Source organism: Macaca thibetana, chromosome 9 (genome assembly GCF_024542745.1).
Source record: "Macaca thibetana thibetana isolate TM-01 chromosome 9, ASM2454274v1, whole genome shotgun sequence".
NCBI classification, from domain to species: Eukaryota; Metazoa; Chordata; class Mammalia; order Primates; family Cercopithecidae; genus Macaca; species Macaca thibetana.
This window is the reverse complement of record NC_065586.1, coordinates 60,279,574-60,300,634: the sequence shown is the minus strand read 5'-3', so window position 1 is coordinate 60,300,634 and position 21,061 is coordinate 60,279,574. Positions and strand designations below refer to the sequence as shown.

The 21,061-nt window shown below is 41.6% G+C and overlaps 2 protein-coding genes and 1 non-coding gene across 11 annotated transcripts in view; 1 reads left to right on the top strand and 2 right to left on the bottom strand.

Moving 5' to 3' along the window:
• Positions 1–1,977: 1,977 nt before the first annotated feature.
• The window catches only part of ECD (ecdysoneless cell cycle regulator), a 59,668-nt gene continuing 40,584 nt past the window's right edge, over positions 1,978–21,061 (bottom strand). For both annotated transcript variants that reach the window (XM_050803427.1, XM_050803429.1), the window contains one exon: positions 1,978–4,207. In XM_050803427.1, the coding sequence (XP_050659384.1) occupies positions 4,086–4,207 (122 nt within the window). In that variant the 3' untranslated portion in view covers positions 1,978–4,085. The remainder of the gene's footprint in view (positions 4,208–21,061) is intronic.
• The window catches only part of NUDT13 (nudix hydrolase 13), a 67,028-nt gene continuing 50,126 nt past the window's right edge, over positions 4,160–21,061 (top strand). For 4 of the 8 annotated variants that reach the window (XR_007728692.1, XM_050803511.1, XM_050803509.1 and 1 more), the window contains exons 1-7: positions 4,160–4,243; positions 8,250–8,341; positions 14,506–14,645; positions 16,646–16,780; positions 18,739–18,845; positions 19,641–19,766; positions 19,921–20,032. Coding sequence is in view for 7 of the 8 variants with exons in the window: in XM_050803511.1 (XP_050659468.1) it covers positions 8,259–8,341; positions 14,506–14,645; positions 16,646–16,780; positions 18,739–18,845; positions 19,641–19,766; positions 19,921–20,032 (703 nt within the window). In the remaining variant the exon portion in view is untranslated. Of the gene's footprint in view, positions 4,244–5,546; positions 5,621–8,249; positions 8,342–13,843; positions 14,116–14,147; positions 14,646–16,336; positions 16,781–18,738; positions 18,846–19,640; positions 19,767–19,920; positions 20,033–21,061 lie in introns of those variants that run through there. The other 4 variants (XM_050803510.1, XM_050803515.1, XM_050803514.1 and 1 more) reach the window with 4 other exon arrangements.
• Positions 20,635–20,762, bottom strand: LOC126963494 (small nucleolar RNA SNORA11). The gene has a single exon (XR_007729123.1). It is a non-coding gene; the product is annotated as a small nucleolar RNA SNORA11 (small nucleolar RNA).

Below are 21,061 nucleotides of genomic sequence, written 5' to 3'. Positions count from 1 at the left end.
GAGGAACCACCAAACTGTTTTCAAAAGCAACAGCACCATTTACAGTCTTACCATCTGTGTATGAGGATTCCAATTCCACCACATCCTCACCACTTCTTGTCATTATCTGCATTTTGATTGTAGCTATCCATTGGGTATAAAATGATATCTCATTATGATTTGATTTGCATTTCCCATGCAAATCTTTTCATGTGCTTATGGGTCATTTTTTATCTTCCTTGAAGATATATCTATTCAGATCCTTTGCTCATTTTTAAATTTGGTTGTTTATCCTTTTATTACTGTGTTGTTTAAGTATTCTTTAGATATTCTAGATACAAGTCTCTTATCAGATACATGTCTTGCAATAATTTTTTCCCAATTCTATGAGTTGTCTTCTATATTCTTCATGGTATTGTTTGTAGCACAAAAGTTCCTAAAATTTTGATAATGTCTTATTTTTCCCTTTGTTGCTTGTGCAAAAGAAGCCAAATGAGGTTTTAATAGAAATTGCATTGAATCTGTAGATCAATTAGGGGAATATGCCATTTTAACCAAATTAGGCCTTCCTATTTATGAACATGGGATTTTTTCCATCATTCCAATATTTTCCAATATTTATATTCAATTTCCCTACCTCACACCCAGACAGAGACACAATCCAGATCTAGAGTATGGTGGTCAAAAGCACAGATTATTTCTTTTTTTTTTTTTTTTTTTTTGAGATGGAGTCTCGCTGTGTCGCCCGGGCTGGAGTGCAGTGGCCAGATCTCAGCTCACTGCAAGCTCCGCCTCCTGGGTTTACGCCATTTTCCTGTCTCAGCCTCCCGAGTAGCTGGGACTACAGGCGCCCGCCACCTCGCCCGGCTAGTTTTTTGTATTTTTAGTAGAGACGGGGTTTCACCGTATTAGCCAGGATGGTCTCGATCTCCTGACCTTGTGATCCGCCCGTCTCAGCCTCCCAAAGTGCTGGGATTACAGGCTTGAGCCACCGCGCCCGGCCAGATTATTTCTTAAGACAGATTTAGGTTAATATACCATCCCTTCTACTGATTAGCTGTGTAAATATGGACAAATTACTTATCTTTTTTATTTTTATTTTTAGATGGAGTTTCGCTCTTTTACCCAGGCTGCAGTCTAGTGGTACAATCTTGGCTCACTGCAACCTCCGCCTCCTGGGTTCAAGTGATTCTCCTGTCTCAGCCTCGCGAGTAGCTGGGACTACAAGAGCATGCCACCACACTCGGCTTATTTTTGTATTTTTAGTAGAGATGGGGTTTCACCATATAGGCCAGGCTGGTCTCAAACTCCTGACCTTGTGATCTACCTGCCTTGGCCTCCCAAAGTGCTGGGATGACAGGCATGAGCTACTGCGCCTGGCCTACTTAATTTTTCTAAGCCGTATTTTCTCATCTGTAATGTGCATTTTTTTTTTTTTTTTTTTTTAGACAGGGTCTCTCTGTCACCAAGCTGGATGGAGTGCAGCGGCATGATCTCGGCTCACTCCTGGGCTCAAGCAATCTTCCTATCTCAGCCTCCTGGGTAGCTGTGACCACAGGCTTGTGCCACCATGCCCGGCTAATTTTTGTATTTTTTGTAGAGATGGTGTTTTGTCATGTTGCTCAGGCTGGTTTCTTGAACTCCTGAACTCAAGCAATCTTCCCACCTCAGACCCCAAAGTGCTGAGATTACAGGCGTGTGCCACCACAAGCATCCTAAAGTACAAATTTTAATGCGGATTTCATAGGATGTGAGGATTAATGACAAATGTGGGACACTTAGCATAGTGCCTGGAACACAGCAAATGCTCAGTCTGAGCTATTTTTATTATTATAGCACTTAACAATTACTACAAAAAATAGTTATTTTGACTTTTAAAATTATTAGAGCCCCAATTTCCCCTTAAGTGTGTTTCTCCATCTCCTTAGAATCCATTGACTTTATATCTTGTTTCCCTACAATCTTCTGTGTCTTCTTTAAGGATAATGAACCAATCTGATTTATTTATTTATTTATTTATTTATTTATTTATTTTTTTGAGACAACGTCTCGTTGTGTCACCCAGGCTGGAGTGCAGTGGCGCAATCTCAGCTCACTGCAACCTCTGTCTCTTGGGTTCAAGCAATTCTTGTGCCTTAGCCTCCCAGGTAGCTGGGACTACAGGTATGCGACACCACACCTGGCTTAATTTTTGTATTTTTAGTAGGGTTTCTCCATGTTGGCCAGGCTGGTCTAAAACTCCTGACCTCAAATGATGTGCCCGCCTCAGCCTCCCAAAGTGCTGGGCTTACAGGCATAAGCCACCGTGCCCGGCCTAATCCGATCTCATCTTCGATCACCATGCTCTTTCCTAACCTTTCCTAAAACGTGCAAGGCACACTCCCACCCCAGTGCCTTTGCATATGCTCCTTTTGCTCTGTCTACAAATCTCTTTCCATAGCTATAAACTTGGTTTATTTATCACCTTCTTCAGGGTCTTTGTTTAAATATTATCTTAACAGTGAGGCTGACCATCCTATATAAAATAGCAAAATAATCCCTCTACTTACCTTGCTTTATTTTTCTTCGTAAGCTTTATAGCCACATGACACATTGTATATTTACTTGTTTGTTTCCCCTTCTAGAATGTAAGTTACACGAGGACAGAGATTTTCATGTTTTGTTCCCTGCTGTATCCTATCTCTATATCTCTATATCTCTCTAACAGTCCTAGGCACATTGGGTACTCATTAAGCACATGTTGAATGAGTGGACTTCTTCTCTTGGCTAGGTGCGGTGGCTCACACCTGTAATCCCAGCACTTTGGGAGGCCGAGGCGAGTGGATCACTTGAGGTCAGAAGTTTGAGACAGCCTGGCCAACATGGCAAAACTCTGGCTCTACTGAAAATACAAAAATTAGCCGGGCATGGTGGCATGCACCTATAATCCCAGCTACTCGGGAGGCTGAGGCAGGAGAATCACTTGAATCCTGGAGGAGGAGGTTTCAGTAAGCCAACATTGCACCACTTCTCTCCAGCCTGAGCAACAGAGTGACTCTGTCTCAAAAAAAACAGTGTTTTCTCTCATAGGCAAGTAACCTTAGTAGTAAAATGAGAAGAGAGCAGCACCCAAGTAGTTCTGCTGAGAGGTGAAGCCAGCTGGACTTCCTGGGTCGAGTGGGGACTTGGAGAACTTTTCTGTCTAGCTAGAGGATTGTAAACGCACCAATCAGCACTCTGTAAAAACACACCAATCAGCACTCTGTGTCTAACTAAAGGATTGTAAATGTGCCAATCAGCACTGTGTCTAGCTAAAAGATTGTAAATGCACCAATCAGCACTCTGTAAAAACGCACCAATTAGCACTCTGTGTCTAGCTAAAGGATTGTAAATGCACAAATCAGCACTCTGTAAAATGGACCAATCAGTACTCTGTAAAATGGACCAGTCAGCAGGATGTGGGCAGGGACAAATAAGGGAATAATAGCTGCACCCCAGACAGTAGTGGCAACCTGCTCAGGTCCCCTTCCACGCTGTGGAAACTTTGTTCCGTTGCTCTTCACAATAAATCTTGCTGCTGCTCACTCTTTGGGTCCGTGCCACGTTTAAGAGCTGTAACACTCACCACAAAGCTCTGCAGCTTCATTCTTGAAGTCAGTGAGACCAAGATCCCACCAGAAGGAACCAATTCCGGACACACTGCTAGGAGACTGCTTCTAGTCAAATGGAATGTTCTTCCTCTGATCAAGAAATGAATCCTACCATAAATTCAAACATATCTATACATACCTATACAGAGTCCCATCCTTTTAAATTGGAAGAACTTTATGAAATTTTAGAGCTAGTTCTAAAGTGTGCAGAGAGAGAACTAAGATATACTAAGGTTGAAAGGTATTTGATTCCCACCCCTACTTCATCCTCTCTCCAGCCTCATAATATATGCCTTCTGTGTACGAGGGTGGACTTAATGACTTTATCTTTTTTAAATTAAAAAACGGATCTAATACTAGTTTACTTTCTCCAAGGATACAGTAGTTCTCTTGGTAATAAGATCTTAGATGTTCATGCTTTTGACAATCATGGTTAACTTGCAGTTGGAGAACACGGCGGCATGCCTGGTAACTGAACTACAAGTCCCAGAGTGCATCTCTACGAGGATTCTGGGAAGTGTGGCAGAAGCTGCAATGGTCCTTCTGGGGAACGGAAGCCGTTGAACGTGAACATTTGGTTTCCTCCTTTGTGCTGATTCCTGAGGAATAGGAAGGTGCCCCGAAAAGAATTCAGAGTGAGTACAGTGAAACAGAAACCTGCTCAGCTTCTAAGTGCAGGAAGGACTTCACAGGGAGGCATGATCAGAACTTGAAAAAAGGTCGTGGTCACAGCATTTTAACATTTTAGCTTAATCTCTTCCTTTTTGCAAAAACCACGGATATAACCATAGTTTTGCCTCATAAGTGTGGAGCTACCTCAGTAACCACAGCTAATAATTTTCTGATACTTTTTTGGAGAGTCATTTAAAAATGCAACTTGCTAACTTCTCACATTGTGCCTTAATTTTTTTTTTTTTTTAAAGGGAGGAAAAAATATTCTTTAGAAAGCAAACTATAAAGCAGGTCAGTGAGACCTTCAAAGTTGTTTCCCCGTGGTTCCTCAGTTCTCCATATTTCCCCATCCCACGGAGGTCCACAGTCGTGGAGAAATGGACTCTAAAAAGAGCTTTTTTTTTTAGGCGGAGTCTCACTCTGTCGCCTAGACTGGAGTGCAGTGAGGCGATCTCCGCTCTCTGCAAGCTCCGCTTCCCGGGTTCACGCCATTCTCCTGCCTCAGCCTCCCGATTAGCCGGGACTACAGGCGCCCGCCACCACGCCCGGCTAATTTTTTTGTGTTTTTAACGGAGATGGGGTTTCATCGTGTTAGCCAGGATGGTTTCGATCCCCTGACTTCGTGATCCGCGCGCCTCGTCCTCTCAAAAGTGCTGGGATTACAGGCGTGAGCCACCGCGCCCGGCCTAAAAGAGCTCTCTTAAATACTAGGGAACCTGGCCTCTTCTCGGTGGAAGTAACCACTAGATTCAAGATGAGCTTTTTTGTCACGCTCTAGTGCTTAATTAATCTTTCTTCTGGAAAGATGAACAGGATAAGAAACATGTGTGAATCATTTGTTATGGGGAGTTCAGAGAAACTATTAATGTTAAAGCACCTTGCCTCATCATTTAGTAGCTGGGTAAGACTGCTATTACCTTTCATCTCTATCAAACATTGTACTTTTAACAACATAAATAGCTCTGTGACCATCAGCTCATGAATCAGCAGGCCATGATAATCTACAACTGGCTAAGCTTAATTTAGTAGCAGAAACTAGGCAAAACATCTGGCAACAGTTCCCAGGGTCCAAGAAACTCACCAAATGAATTCCCTTTGGCTCATGGAATATGGTGAGGTGTTTTGGGGTAACAGTGGCATGGAGGTAGCCCCATTAACCAGTTAGTCTCAGGAACTACTATTTTATTAGGCTTTTCTTTTGTCTTAAAAGGAGTAAGTACACATGGCTTTTTTTTTTTTTTTTTTCAGTACAGAAAAATGAATAAAGCAAAAATTACCGGCACCGTTTTCAATCTTTATCGTCATCCCACTCCCCCAAATTAGTCACTCTTAACAGTTTGGTATGTATACTTCTAGTCATTTGAAAAATATAAATAAGGCCAGGGGTGGTGTCTCATGCCTGTAATCCCAGCACTTTGGGAGGCCGAGGCAGGCAGATCACCGGAGGTCAGGAGTTCGAGACCAGCCTGACCAACATGGAGAAACCCCGTCTCTACTAAAAAATTACAAAATTAGCTGGGCGTGGTGGCGCATGCCTGTAATCCCAGCTACCTGGGAGGCTGAGGCAGGAGAATCGCTTGAACCCAGGAGGTGGAGGTTGCAGTGAGTCGAGATTGTCCCATTGCACTCCAGCCTGGGCAACAAGAGCAAAACTCGGTCTCAAAAAAAAAAAAAAAAAAAGAAAAGAAAGAAAAATATAATTAAATACATATAATTTATGTATATTGGTATGTCTGTGTCCTTTTCTTTATAAATTAATTAGGTCATGTTAACCAACTGTTCTTGTTTTTTCTCCAGCTTTATTAAGGTATAATTGACCAAAAAATGTATATATTTATAGTTTACAATGTGATATTTTGATACAGGTATGCATTGTGAAATGATTAAATCTAGCAAATTAATATATCCATCATCTCACATAGTTTGTGTTGAGAACATTTAATATCTACTTTCTTAGTAATTTCCAAGTATACAATACATTATGAACTATAGTTACCACACCAGCACAATAGATATCCAGAATTTATTCATCCTCACTGAAACTTTGTACACTTTGACTAGTATCTCCTCCATGTCCTCCTTGCTTTTTTTGTTTACTTAATAATATATTCTAAGTATCTCTCCCTGTTACTATATATATTTTTTCACTGTTATATTATTTTCTATTTGTTCTTTTTTTTTTCTTTTTCTTTTTCTTTTTTTTTTGAGACGATGTTTTGCTCTTGTCATCCAGGCTGGAGTGCAATGGTGCGATCTCGACTCACTGCAACCTCTGCCTTCTAGGTTCAAGCAATTCTCCTGCCTCAGCCTCCCGAGTAGCTGGAATTACAGGCATGTGCCATCACGCCCAGCTAATTTTGTATTTTTAGTAGAGACAGAGTTTCTCCATGTTGGTCAGGCTGGTCTTGAACTCCTGACGTCAGGTGATCTGCCCGCCTCGGCCTCCCAAAGTGCTGGAATTACAGGCGTGAGGGACCGCACCCAGCCCTTCTATTTGTTCTTAAGTCACGTATTAATCCGTTTTATCATAATTTTCAGCTAACATTCTTGTACATATCCTTTCCTTCCTAGGGTAAATTTCCTAAACATGGAATTGCTGAGGAAAAAGGCTTATGATTTGACACTTTAATAGATATTTCCAAATCAACCTGTAAAAATATCATACGAGTTTACATTCTGAGTGGTGTATGAGCCAGAAATAATGACTTTAAATACATTTTTTCTAGTATATCACACTAGTTTTGGGGTTATTAAAGTAGGAATAATACTTTTAACAACCTCCTAGAGTGCTTTGCAACCCACATATTGCATACTGCCTTCTGTGAAAGCTGGCTATCTATTTGTTTTCTCTCTCCTGCTAGAGTTCCTTGAGGGCAGGGATTTCCATCCTTTATATTTTTGTGTTCTTTAAGGGACCCTGAATAAAGTCAGTACTCAATAAATACTTTGTTGAATGTCATTTGCTAAATATATTTTACTCATGGCTAGGACATAGATTGTAGCCAAAACTGTCCAAGGATTCATCATCAGTGATTCATAATTATGCAACCAAGAAGCAGGACTAAATTTTAGATGTTCTTCAGTCATTTAGTGTCAAAGCTTGCTTTCCTCAGACACAGTGAAAAGGGTGGTTGGTTATTTAACTGTAATGAATTCTTGACTTTTTTTACTGCCAATGTGAAAGGTACTTTTCATGGGGAATAAAATACTGATACACAATTTAAAGGGACCATCTCTGCCAGAATGAATTCTTTAGTTACAGTTTTTTTTTTCTTTCCCAATGAGCTACAGAAAAATAGAAAATATCTTCGATCCATGTGAATTTGCATAGCTGCCTTCTGAAAAAATGTCCTAATGCTGTGACTTTATATATTCTTATTTTTTTTTTTTTTTTTTTTTTGAGACAGAGTCTTGCTCTGTCGCCCAGGCTGGAGGGCAGTGGTGCTATCCCAGCTCACTGCAACCTCCGCCTCCCAGGTTCAAGCAATTCTCCTGCCTTAGCCTCCTGAGTAGCTGGGATTAGCGGGCGCCACCACGCCCAGCTAATTTTTGTATTTTTAGTAGAGACGGGGGTTTCACCATGTTTAGTCAGGCTGGTCTTGAACCCCTGACCTCGTGATCTACCCACCTTGGCCTCCTAAAGTGCTGGGATTACAGAAGTGAACCACTGTGCCCAGCCCTATATATTCTTGTCTACAGGATTCCTTCTACTTCATTCTTATTCTAGGTGGGTAGAACAGGTTTCAGTTTTCTAGATGATGAAAGAAGTACTGAAATGTTGAGATCCCATAGCTACTTAGGGGTAGAAATGCAATTTAGAAACAAGATCACCTGACTCCTATTGAGTTTGTCTTTCCTTAATATTACAAAGTGATCCCATCCTGGCATAAAATATAACCCTCTTGGCAATTCATTACTTTAAATTTCATATTATGACTTTTTTTTAAAACTCCTGTTTTTTTTCCTAAGGACCTGACAATGTTCCTGTATTGTGGAATAGCTTGCAGGAGAAAATTTTTTTGGTGCTATAGGCTGCTGTCAACCTATGTTACTAAGACACGGTGAGTTTTAGCCAACCTGAGCTTTGATTATTCTGTATGGCCCATTAAATTATTGTGATATTATGATTTTACATATATAATTAGGTTTATGATTATTATATATACATTATATATGTTTGTGTGTGTGTATGTGTGTATATATATGTGTGTATATATATATTCATCTGTGTTTTCTGGCTCATAATTCCTATGGCCCTTATTACAGTCTTTTGTTATAATGTGGGGCACTTTAGACCTCAGGGGCAGGCCTCAGGAAACAAAATCTCTTGTACCTTCTCCTGTCCTCCTTTTACCTGCCCATGGCAGGACTCTAATCTGATTGTGGGTCCAAAGACCCTAATTCCAGAGAGGGTTGTGCCCCATACTCCAGAGGAAGGAAGGCTGCACAGAGAGGCCAAGGAGAACCTGAACAGACAGACATTGCTGGGTTTCCGGTCAGTCTGTTAGTATGAAATCATAACCATTTTGTCCAATCACATTTCTACGTGGTTGTCAATCATGCCTATGTAATGAAGCCTCCATAAAAACCCAAAAGGACAGGGTTCAGAGAGCCTCTGGATAGCTGAACACATGGAAGTTCCTGGAGGGTGGCGCACCCAGGGAGGCATGGAAGCTCCACACCCTCCCCCCACATACCTGGCCTAAATGCATCTCTTTATTTGTATCCTTTGTAATATCCTTTATAATAAACCAGTAAACATAAAAAAAGTATTTTTTTAATTTTTTTAGAGATGGAGTCTCACTCTGTCAGGCTGAAGTGCAGTGGTACGATCTTGGCTCACTGCAGCCTTGATCTCCTGGGGTCAAGTGATCCTCCCACCTCAAACCCCAAGTAGCTGGGACTACAGGCACATGCCACCATGCCTGGCTAATTTTTGTATCTTTGTGTAGAGACAGAGTTTTGCCATGTTGTCCATGCTGGTCTGAACTCCTGAACTCTGGCAATCCACCTGCCTTGACCTCCCAAAGTGTTGGGATTACAGGCATGAGCCACCACACCTGGCCAAAAAATTTTAAACTAAATATCCAATGATATCTAAAATATCTCACACACTTGAATATAAGTTCTATTAAGATCAGACTTTGTCTTTCCACTGTGGTACCCCTACTTCATAAAACAGTGCCTGGCACATGGTAGGCACTAAAGTACTGTTGAATGAATGAACAGTAAGGGAGAAATTAAGTAAATTAAGGTACTATAATAGAATAATATGTTAAAACTGTATTGTTCTATACCTGTCACTTCAGATGAGAAAAACTGTATTGAATAATATTTCATGAAGTTTCCTGTAAATAAGGTAGATAACCCCACCCCCTCTCCCCAAGAACTAAACTTCAGTGAAAGGTAGAGTAGGAAATAAAAATCTACAATAGCACATGAAGATGATAAAGACTTTTTTGTCTCAGCCTGGAGAAATTAGAAATCTGTGAATTTGAAATCACTAGACTGCTTTCATACACTTTTGGGGGTTAAATTTATACTATCCGTGTGGTGTGGTCCTAGAACCCTTAACCTAAGAAATAATTTTTTTTTTCTTTTTTTTCTTTTTGAGACAGGATCTTGCTCTGTCACACAGGCTGGAGTGCAGTGGTATGATCATAGCTCACTGCAACGTCAACCTCCCAGGCTGAATCAATTCTCCCACCAAGTAGCTAGGATCACATGCGAAGCTACTTGTGCACCACCATGCCTGGCATGCGCATATATATATATATATTTTTTTTTTTTTTTTGAGGCGGAGTCTTGCTCTGTTGCCCAAGCTGGAGTGCAGTGGCGCGATCTCGGCTCACTGCAAGCTCCGTCTCCTGGGTTCACACCATTCTCCTGCCTCAGCCTCCCGAGTAGCTGGGACTACAGGTGCCCACCAGCACACCCGGCTAATTTTTTGTAATTTTAGTAGAGACAGGGTTTCACCCTGTTAGCCAGGATGGTCTCAATCTCCTGACCTCATGATCTGCCTGCCTCAGCCTCCCAAAGTGCTGGGATTACAGGCGTGAGCCACTGCGCCTGGCCAATATTTTTTTTATTGTTTGTAAGCTAGGGTCTTGCTATGTTGCCCAGGCTAGTCTTAAACTCCTGGGCTCAAGCAATCCTCCTGCCTCTACCTCCCAAAGTGCTGGGATTATAGGCATGAGCCACCATGCCCAGCCTAAGAAATGAATTTAAGTAGTAACCTTGGACTGAAAATACCCCTGGGGCACCATGTAAACACAAATATAAAACTCCTTAGGAAGTATATACTCACAACCAGTGATTCCTACATATAAAGCCCTACCAAGCATGAGTGCCCAGTCCAAAATTTAGAGGCATATAAAGGCTGGGTGCAGTGGCTCACACCTGTAATCCCAGCACTTTGGGAAGCCAAGGTGGGCAGATCACTTGAGGTCAGGAATTTGAGACCAGGTTGGCCAACATGGTGAAACCCTATCTCTACTAAAAATAGAAAAATTAGCCAGGTATGGTGGCGTGCACCTGTAGTTACAGCTACTCAGGAGGCTGAGGTGGGAGAGTCACTTGAACCTGGGAGGTGGAGGTTGCAATGAGCCGAGATCATGTCACTGCACTCCAGCCTGCGTGATAGAGTGTCTCAAAAAAAAAAAAAAATTAGAAGCACATAAGCATAAAATCCTATATGAACAAGGGTGAACAAACAACAAAATTGTGACACTTGTTTCAGATGTTGGATGTTTAGGTTGCTTGTACTCCTTTAACAAACTACAAGAATTTTTTTTTTTTCTTTTTTTGAGACGGAGTCTTGTTATGTTGCCAGGCTGGACTGCAGTGACATGATCTTGGCTCACTGCAACCTCTGCCTCACCAGTTGAAGTGATTCTCCTGCCTCAACCTCCCGAGTAGCTGGGACTACAGATGCACGCCACCACACCCAGCTAATTTTTGTATTTTTAGTTGAGACGGGGTTTCACCATGTTGGCCAGGATGGTCTCTATCTCTTGACCTTGTGATCCACCCGCCTTGGCCTCCCAAAGTGCTGGGATTACAGGAGTATGCCACAGCGCCCAGCCAAGAATAGTAACATAATTATTGAATAGAGTTTAAGTATGTTAAAGTGATTAAATAGGCCGGGCGCAGTGGCTCAAGCCTGTAATCCCAGCACTTTGGGAGGCCGAGACGGGCGGATCATGAGGTCAGGAGATCGAGACCATCCTGGCTAACACGGTGAAACCCCATCTCTACTAAAAAAAAAAAAAAAAAAAAAAAAACTAGCCGGGCGAGGTGGCGGGTGCCTGTAGTCCCAGCTACTCAGGAGGCTGAGGCAGGAGAATGGTGTGAACCCGGGAGGCGGAGCTTGCAGTGAGCTGAAATCCGGCCACTGCACTCCAGCCTGGGCGACAGAGCAAGACTCTGTCTCCAAAAAAAAAAAAGTGATTAAATAAATCTATTTAAGAATGAATAAAAATAATGAGGCCAGGCACGGTAGCTCACACCTGTAATCCCAGCACTTTGGAGGCCAAAATGGGTGGATCACCTGAGGTCAGGAGTTCAAGACCAGCCTGGCCAACATAGCAAAACCCCATCTCTACTAAAAATACAAAAATTAGCTAGGTGTGGTGGCGGACACCTGTAATCCAGCTACTTGGGAGGCTGAGGCAAGGGAATCACTTGAACCCGGGAGGCAGAGTTTGCAGTGAGCCGAGATCACGCCACTGCACTCCAGCCTGGAAAACAAGAGCGAAATTCTGTCTCAAAACAAAAACAGAGAAAAGAATAAAAGTCTATCAGTAAAGAATATGATGTGAAAATGTTTACATAGGTTTAAGAAAAAAGGCTACAAATTAGTAGGTTTGATGGATTCTAAATATATATGTATTGATATGTAATATTAATCACTTAAGAGAATTCCAAGGTGTAAACAGTGATTATCCCTGAGTGGTGGGATTTTGATGATTTCCTTTTAAAAAAATTGACAACTGTATATTCTGATTATTAAAGACTGACTATTTTTTACTGTTAAAATAAGGAAAAACTTTGTTTTAAAATAATCTAAATATTTTCAGCTTTGATCATCGTAGCAATTTCCATACTATTATAACTGAAAAGGGAAAATAAATTTTTGAAAATAAGAGTTCCTGATCCAGAGGAGTGTAAGGAACTTTTGGATCTCAATTCCAGTTCCAGTAAGGCCTTGGGTCTAAGACCTTAACCTGGGTGTTTTTGTAGGTGTTTTGCTTTTTAGGGTCATTAGGGCAAGTACAGGTTGTACCACTCTTTCTGTTCTTTTACGATGGCAGCAGTGTTTGTTCTATTGTTTATATTTGGTAACTTCTGAGTGACACATGTCTCTCCTTTGACATGCATTGAGTCTTTGCCCCAGGAGGCTACAGTGACTCATAATAAGTTTAAAAATATCACAAGTCTTAAAAGATCAGGTTTCTTTTGTCTTCTATTTATAAAGAGCTCATTGTAACCCCTTTTATCACAGTCAGAATAGGTTCTGAAAGATACCACTGGGTGCATTTGTCTTTTTGCTTTTTATTTTCATGTTGAGCCAGCTCTGCCTACTAGTATTACAAGAGTTCTCAGATCCCACAGGAAATATCTGCAAACTATTTTTCCAACTTGACAAAAGCAGCCAGTTTTTACCTGAGCGTCTGTTTTAGGGCTTTTGACAGGCAAAAATGGCTAACCCCAAGGCCCCAGGGGAATCTGCATTTTGTCCCTGCTGTTCACAAGGATTTGAAGGGAGAGACTCAGCCCACCCTTAATGAAGGTACTGGAAAAGTCTGGTACTTACCCCATTACTATTGCCTTTTTTTGAGAAACCAAGAATAGGAGGATGTTCCCTTTTTCTACATTTTCATTTTGGCTACTGAAAATACTATGGCTGGGCACGGTGGCACACGCCTGTAAATCCCAGCACTTTGGGAGGCCGAGGGCAGATCACTTGAGGTCAGGAGTTCGAAACCAGCCTGGCCAACATGATGAAACCCCACCTCTACTAAAATACGAAAATTAGCTGAAGCATGCCTGTAATCCCAGGTATTCGGGAGGCTGAGGCACGAGAATTGGCTGAACCTGAGAGGCAGAAGCTGCAGTCAGCCGAGATCATGCCACTGCACTCCAGCCTGGGTGACAGAGTGAGACTCTGTCTCAAAAAAAAAAAAAAAAAAAGAAAATGAAAATACTATCCTTATTAAATAGGTTAAGTATAGGTTTCATCAGTGCTCCCTTTGTCTTTTTTTTTTTTTTTTTTTGAGACGGAGTCTTGCTCTGTCACCCAGCCTGGAGTGCAGTGGCGTGATCTCTGCTCACTGCAACCTTCGCCTCCCAGGTTCAAATGATTCTTCTGCCTCAGCCTCCTGAGTAGCTGGGACTACAGGCGTGTGCCACCATGCTCAGCTAATTATTGTATTTTTAGTAGAGACAGGGTTTCACCATATTGGCCAGGCTGGTCTTGAACTCCTGACTTCGTGATCCACCTGCCTTGGCCTCCCAAAGTGCTGGGATTACAGGTGTGAGCCACTGCGCCCGGCCAGGTGCTCTCTGTGCTAGAGATAAGGAGTTAATGGTATCTACTTTGGGATCTAGATGTTTGAAATAAGGGTACATTGAAGGTAAAATTTGTTCTTTATCTTCCCTAGATTGAATGAGGGTCACTGAAGATACAGTGTTTACTCTTTGTCTGCTGTGAAAAAGTCTGTTCCCATCTCTAGGTATTTTGTGGTTGATGTTTTATCACTGTACTTGTTTTCCTTTCACTCCACTGCATGTAAATTCTTGCCTCACAGTGTAATATTGGCAGAGTACCTTGAAGGTCAATTCAGTAAATATTTATTACCCTTGAAGTTCAATTCAATAAATATTTATTGAATCGAGCCATTCAATATGCTAACTACAGAGATACAGAGCTGAGTAAAGCATACATTCCCCTTAAGGAGATCATAGTCTCTCAGAGGAGACAGACAAATGAACAAATAAACCAATAGTGCAACCACAGAAGCATAGGTGAGGTACACAGTAAGACAAAGGAGGGAATGAATGATTACCTATAGCCACCTCAAACCCTTTTTGGAGCAAATTAGGTTGTAAATAAATAAAGGGAAATAACCATGGTAGGAGAGGGATGCAGCGGCAGCATTCTCAAAGATGAACGCTATACAGGTAACTAAGGGTGGTTTTGTAATGGTTTATTTCCCAAATACAGGTATTTATTTGAACTGAAGGAAGATGATGATGCATGTAAAAAAGCCCAGCAAACAGGAGCGTTTTACCTCTTTCATGGTCTGGCTCCTCTGCTTCAGACTTCAGCACATCAATACCTGGCCCCCCGACATAGCCTGTTAGGTAAGTCCAGAGTGGACCAGTGGTGTTGACCAGCCTGTGGCCACTAAGCAGAATTCAGCCCATAATGAATTCTAAGAAAGATCCTTGAACTTTGGAGTCTAGATTTTTCAAAAAGCTTTTGAGTCTCGTGCTTGTATAACTGCTTCTGCCAACTAATAATTTATTTTATGAACTCTAGTTGTCCAGTCAAATATTATTTGTTGATGAAATGAACCACTAATGCCTTAAACCAGGGGTTGGTAAAACTGCTGTCCAAATTGTACCTGCTACCTGTTTTGTAAATTAATTTTTATTGGAACATAGCCATACTCATTCATTGACATATTGTTTATAGCTACTTTTGCACTACAATGCAGAGTTGTGACAGAGACTGTATGACTCACAAAGCCTAAAATATTTAGTATCTCTTTCCAGAAAGTTTGCCTGTCTTTGCCTTAGAGCAGTGAATTCCAGCCTCCACTGAGGTATACACTGTTATGCTAATTAAGAGTTCTATCATGGCCGGGCAAGGTGACTCACACTTGTAATCCCAGCACTTTGGGAGGCTGAGGCAGGAGGATCACGAGGTCAAGACATTGAGACCAACCTGGCTAACAAGTCTCTACTAAAAGATACAAAAAAATTAGCCGGGCGTGGTGGCAGGCACCTGTAGACCCAGCTACTCAGGAGGCTGAGGCAGGAGAATGGCATGAACCTGGGAGGTGGAGCTTGCAGTGAGCCGAGATCGCGCCACTGCACTCCAGCCTGGGCAACAGAGCGAGACTCCGTCTCAAAAAAAAAAAAGAGTTCCATCATAACTTCATTTTTATTAGAAGGGTCAAGATTAAAAGTGAATTAAAATAAATTTGCTTTTAGAACTCTTTTAACATATATAACTAAAGATATCTAAGCCACTGGGATTTGTCATTCAAAATGCAAACTTTGGCTGGGTTGGGTGGCTCATGCCTGTAACCCCAGCACTTTGGGAGGCTAAGGTCGGTGGATTGCTCGAGCCCAGGAGTTCAAAACGAGCCTGGGCAACATAGTGAGACCCTATCTCTACCCAGGAACAAAAAATTAGTCGAGCCTGGTGGTGTCTCAAAGACAAAACAAAATGTGAACTTTCAGTTTTATATGAGTCACTATATACTGACTAACTTCTGTATTGCCAGTGAATTTCCCCCATAGGTTAGAAGTTGGAGTACTTGGATAGGTAGTTTCTAGCAGTGCAGAAGAATCTGAGGACTCCATCAGAAGGCACTATACATTATTTAGAGATTTAGCAATGTTTATGTTGTATTATGATTTTTTTTGTGTTATGTTGTATTATGAACAAATAAATATGAGTCCATCATGAACAAGTGTATAGGATTTCTCCCTACACAGCACTCATCTCTTAGAGATTGGCATCTCAGATGAGTATTTTACTCTACTTTGGTCCACAAAAGCACATTCTGGAGGTTAATTACAGAACTGGTTTGGTCTTTAACTGCAGCCTTGAACTCCTGGGCTCAAGAGATCCTCCCACCTCTGCCTTCCAAGTTTTTGGAACTACAGGTGTGCACTTCACTGCACCCGGCTGATTTTATTTTTTGTAGAGACAAGGTCTTGCTGTGTTGCCCAGGCTGGTCTCAAACTCCTGGCTTCAAGCGATCCTCCCTGCCCCCCAGCCTTGGTCTCTACCATTTTAAGTGTGACACTTATTTTTTTTTCAATGACTTAATAAGTTAACTATCATGCATCTTACTACTAGGGGATATTTTCCTTTCATGATACAGTCATAGAGTAACACAATGTTATACAAGAATTCCTTCTTTGGTCTAAAGTCCTCAGATTGCTAAGGAGAAAACAGGCCTGGAAAGGTTAAACGGTTAGACCAAGGTTACATAGCTAATTAGCTGCAGCTGGAAGCCAAGTATACCTACTTTAAGCTGAAGCAGACGATTTTCAGTGAGTCTAATATGGCTGTGGTGATTTAATAGAAACCTTTGTGTTTTGCTTTTCTCCTTTCTGTTTCTTAGAGTTGGAAAGGCTCCTGGGTAAATTTGGACAGGATGCACAAAGAATAGAAGATTCTGTGTTGATTGGATGCTCTGAGCAGCAGGAGGCATGGTTTGCTCTGGATCTAGGTCTGGATAGCTCCTTTTCCATAAGAGGTACATAACATTATTCCTAATGGGTACTTCCCAGTGGTCTTCAGAATTTGGGATTTCACGTAATGGTAAAATTTAAAGGAAAATTTGGGGAATATGAAAGGCTATCAACTTTCTATTTTTTTAAAAAGGACATTAAAAATACTGTCATCTGCTATCATCATTTAAATGAAAATAGAGGATATTTTAATACCTTCTAAGTTAGGTGATGGGTACATGAATGTTTATGGTATTAGTCTCTGTACCATTATACATTTTATTTACTGAGACAATGTCTTGCTGTCGCCCAGGCTGGAGTGCAGTGGTACAATCACAACTCACTGCAGCCTTGCCCCCCTGGGCTCAAGTAATCCTCCCACCTCAGCCTCCTGAGTAGCTGGGACCATAGGCATGTACTACCATGCCTGGCTAATTTTTAATTTTTTTTTAAATAGAGATGGGGGTCTCCTTATGTTGCTCAGGCTGTTCTCAAATTCCTGGGTGCAAGCAATCCTCCCTCCTTGGCCTCCCAAAGTGCTAAGATTATAGGTATGAGCCACCACACCTGGCCTATACATTTTATATATATATATATATATATATATATATATATATTTTTTTTTTTTTTTTTTTTTTTTTTTTTTTTTTTGAGGCAGAGTTTCACTCCTGTTGCCCAGGCTGGAATGCAATGGCGCAATCTCGGCTCACCGCAGCCTCTACCTCCCGGGTTCAAGCGATTCTCCTGCCTCAGCCTCCCTAGTAGCTGGGATTACAGGCATGTGCCACCACGCCTGGCTAATTTTGTATTTTTAGTAGAGACTGGGTTTCTCCATGTTGGTCAGGCTGGTCTCGAACTCCTGACCTCAGGTGATTTGTCTGCCTCAGCCTCCCAAAGTGCTGGGATTACGGGCAGGAGCCACGGCGCCCGGTCACATTTTGTATATTTCAATATTTCATAAGAAATGTTAAAAAAAACTTATGACGTCATTCTTATTTCTTTTATGAATACAGGTGAATAAAAATGTTTCCATAGAGTAGCTCTGGGTCCACAGACCTGCAGTTGGGAACCACTTTGCTATTGGCTCATCGCTCCTGTCAGGCTTTCCTTCTGTCTTTAATGGTCTAGGTATAAATGTAGTGATGCTGGGATGAGGTTCAGATAGGAGCCATGAGGTCCCACTTCATCTCTTTTCCAAGGATAAGCTAATGCAAATGTTCTTGTTGCCGCGAAGAAGATCTTGAGACATACTATGTGCTAATGTTTCCCAAACTAGCCTGAATATAAGAATCACCTGGTGCTTGTTAAAAAATAGAGATTGCTGGGCCTCACTCCATGCCAGCTGCTTTAGAATCTCCAGATAGGGGCCTGAGAATCTTGCTTTTTAAAAAAATTTTATGTATATATTTATTTATTTTGAGATGGAGTTTTGCTGTCACCCAGGCTGGAGTGCAATGGTGCAATCTCGGTTCACTGCAACCTCTGTCTCCTGGGTTCAAGTGATTCTCCTGCCTCAGCCTCCCGAGTTGCTGGGATTACAGGCACCCGCCACCAAGCCTGGCTAAGTTTTGTGTTTTTAGTACAGACAGGGTTTCATCATGTTGGCCAGGCTGGTCTCGAACTCCCGACTTCACGTGATTCACCCTGCTCGGCTTCCCAAAGTGCCGTGCCTGGCCTTTTTTAAATTTTAGAGATGGGGTCTTGCTGGAGTGCAGTGGCTATTCACAGGTGTGATCATAGTGCACTGTATGTAGCCTGGAAATCCTAATGGCCTCAAGCCATCCTCCTGCCCCCACCTCCTGAGTAGCTGGGACTACAGGCACACACCCCCACACCCAGCTGAGAACCTGGATATATTTTACTTTCTCCAGTTCAATCTCAAGAGGCAAGTTTGGGAAACACTATTTTAACAGGACAGACTGGAGAGAGGCCCTGAAGCAAAGTTTGTCATTGTTTAATTTCATTATCTTTTCTGATTTTCTAGCCTCCTTACACAAACCTGAAATGGAGACAGAGCTCAAGGGGTCTTTCATTGAGCTGAGAAAGGCTCTCTTTCAACTCAATGCAAGGGATGCCTCCATGCTGTCCACGGTAGATTCTGGTTTCTCATTCTGCAGGAAATTTAGTAGGGCACTATGTGTGGGTAAATCCACGTGTAAATCCAAGGCTACAGTGACGTTTGATTTCTTCTTTTGCAGATTCTAGTCCTTTCTACAAACACTGGCAGGACAATGTGCTGTAGGAAGACTGCTTATTCTCCCTTCTTTTGCCCTTGTTTTTGGCAGAACCACTGTCAAGATCATTGTCTCCTAAAGACATGCAGATCTATGGCAATAGGATCTGACAGCCTCATAAACATTTTTAATGACCCACACAGCATGACATACAGCATCATGTTTTCCCTAAGAGAAATTACTTTACATTGCTTTAATGACTTGCCCTCACAGCTTTAGATTTCACTTGCTAAAGTATTTTGATTGTGCATTTAATTTAAAAAGAAACTTCTAAATATTTTTTTAGTTGCAAAAAATTCCAACTTTACTGGGGAGGAGAACATTTTAGGATGTTCAACTATACTGGGAATGTTTTATTTTTAAGCTGGTTAGTGAATACATGGGTGTTCATTTTATTACCTTATATACTTTATATGTTTTAAATCATAATACATTTAAAAATATGCTTTCTTTTATTCAGATTTCTGATGCTACAGGAATATATTCAGTTAGTTTACTTGTCCTAAAATTTAAACAGTAACCATTTAAATTACGTGGGCTGGAAAGAGATTGGCATTTCCCTGTGAGTTGTTCCAGATAGTAGGCCCAGTGCTGTTAAAGATGAGCCCCGCATTCTCTACAAATGAAACCAGGCCCATATTTGTGTCCCTAGGCTCAAGCTCTTCTCCGCTGGCATGATGCTCATCAGTTCTGCAGCAGAAGTGGGCAGCCCACCAAGAAGAACGTGGCTGGCAGCAAGCGTGTGTGCCCTTCCAATAATATCATCTATTATCCACAGGTAAGTATTGCTGTAAGAGGACAGTAATCCAAGAAGACTGTGCACTGCTTTGTCCTGGGGAAGAAAGCCTGTGCAGTTCCTTAATTATACATTGCTTTAGCTCATTGGCAGGCCCCCAAGTGCCAGCATCTCAGTTTCCATTCCCCTTTCCTAGATGGCTCCTGTGGTAATCACACTGGTGTCAGATGGGACCCGATGCCTGCTTGCCCGCCAAAGCTCCTTTCCCAAGGGAATGTATTCTGCCTTGGCAGGTTTTTGTGATATAGGTAAGGAGTTAAAGGGATATACAGGTGACACTGGAAGATACACAATCTTACTAATACAATCTTCTCTGTCTTGTTGCTATGGAGTTTGGATTCCCAAGCACATTCTTTTCTATCATGTCAAGAAAACTGCCTTCTGGCATTATATATATATATAAAATTTCTGGCATTATAAACACACACACACACACACACATATATAAAATTTTTTCCTTTCCTTTTTTTTTTGAGACAGAGTCTCACCCTGTTGTTCAAGCTAGAGTGCAGTGGCACAATCATGGCTCATTGCAGCCTCAACCTTCTGGGCTCAAGCAATGCTCCCACCTCAGCCTCCTGAATAGCTAGGACTACAGACGCAGGCTATCATGCCCGGCTAATTTTTAAAAATTTTTGTAGACACAGGATCTCGCTGTGTTGCCTAGGCCAGTCCTGAACTCCTGGCTTCAAGTGACCTGCCTGCCTTGACCTCCCAATGTGTTGGGATTACAGGTGTGAGCCACACTATTTTTTTAAGCAAATTTTCAAACGTAGGAGATTGTTGAAAGAATTATACAGTGAACACCCATACACCCACTACCCAGATTCTATAATTTTTTTTCCTCTTCACATGTAGGCATTTGTTTGTAGGGAGGCCACAAGCTTCGTGCCTCTCATCACAATGACCCCAGATTCCTGTTGGGTGTGTTATAAACAGAGGAGCCATTCTTTAGGCCCCCTGCTCTGAGCACACCCCTAGATTCCATAAATTTTTACTACACTTTATCACAAAGCTATTCATCTATCCATTAATTAATCTATCTTATTTTTTGATGCACAGATTTAAGATATTAGTACACTTCTTCCTATTTCAGCAGGCATAACATTAGCTAAAATTCAGTATTTATTTACAGGTTGGTTTTTTTCTCTAGTCTATTGGGGTCAAATTTGCAAATGGTGAAAAGTGGAATTTTATGAAAGCTGAGGGCAGTAGTCCCTCCTACTGTCACCCTTACTTTGCATTATAATAACTAACCTAGCAGGCTTAAGCACTGT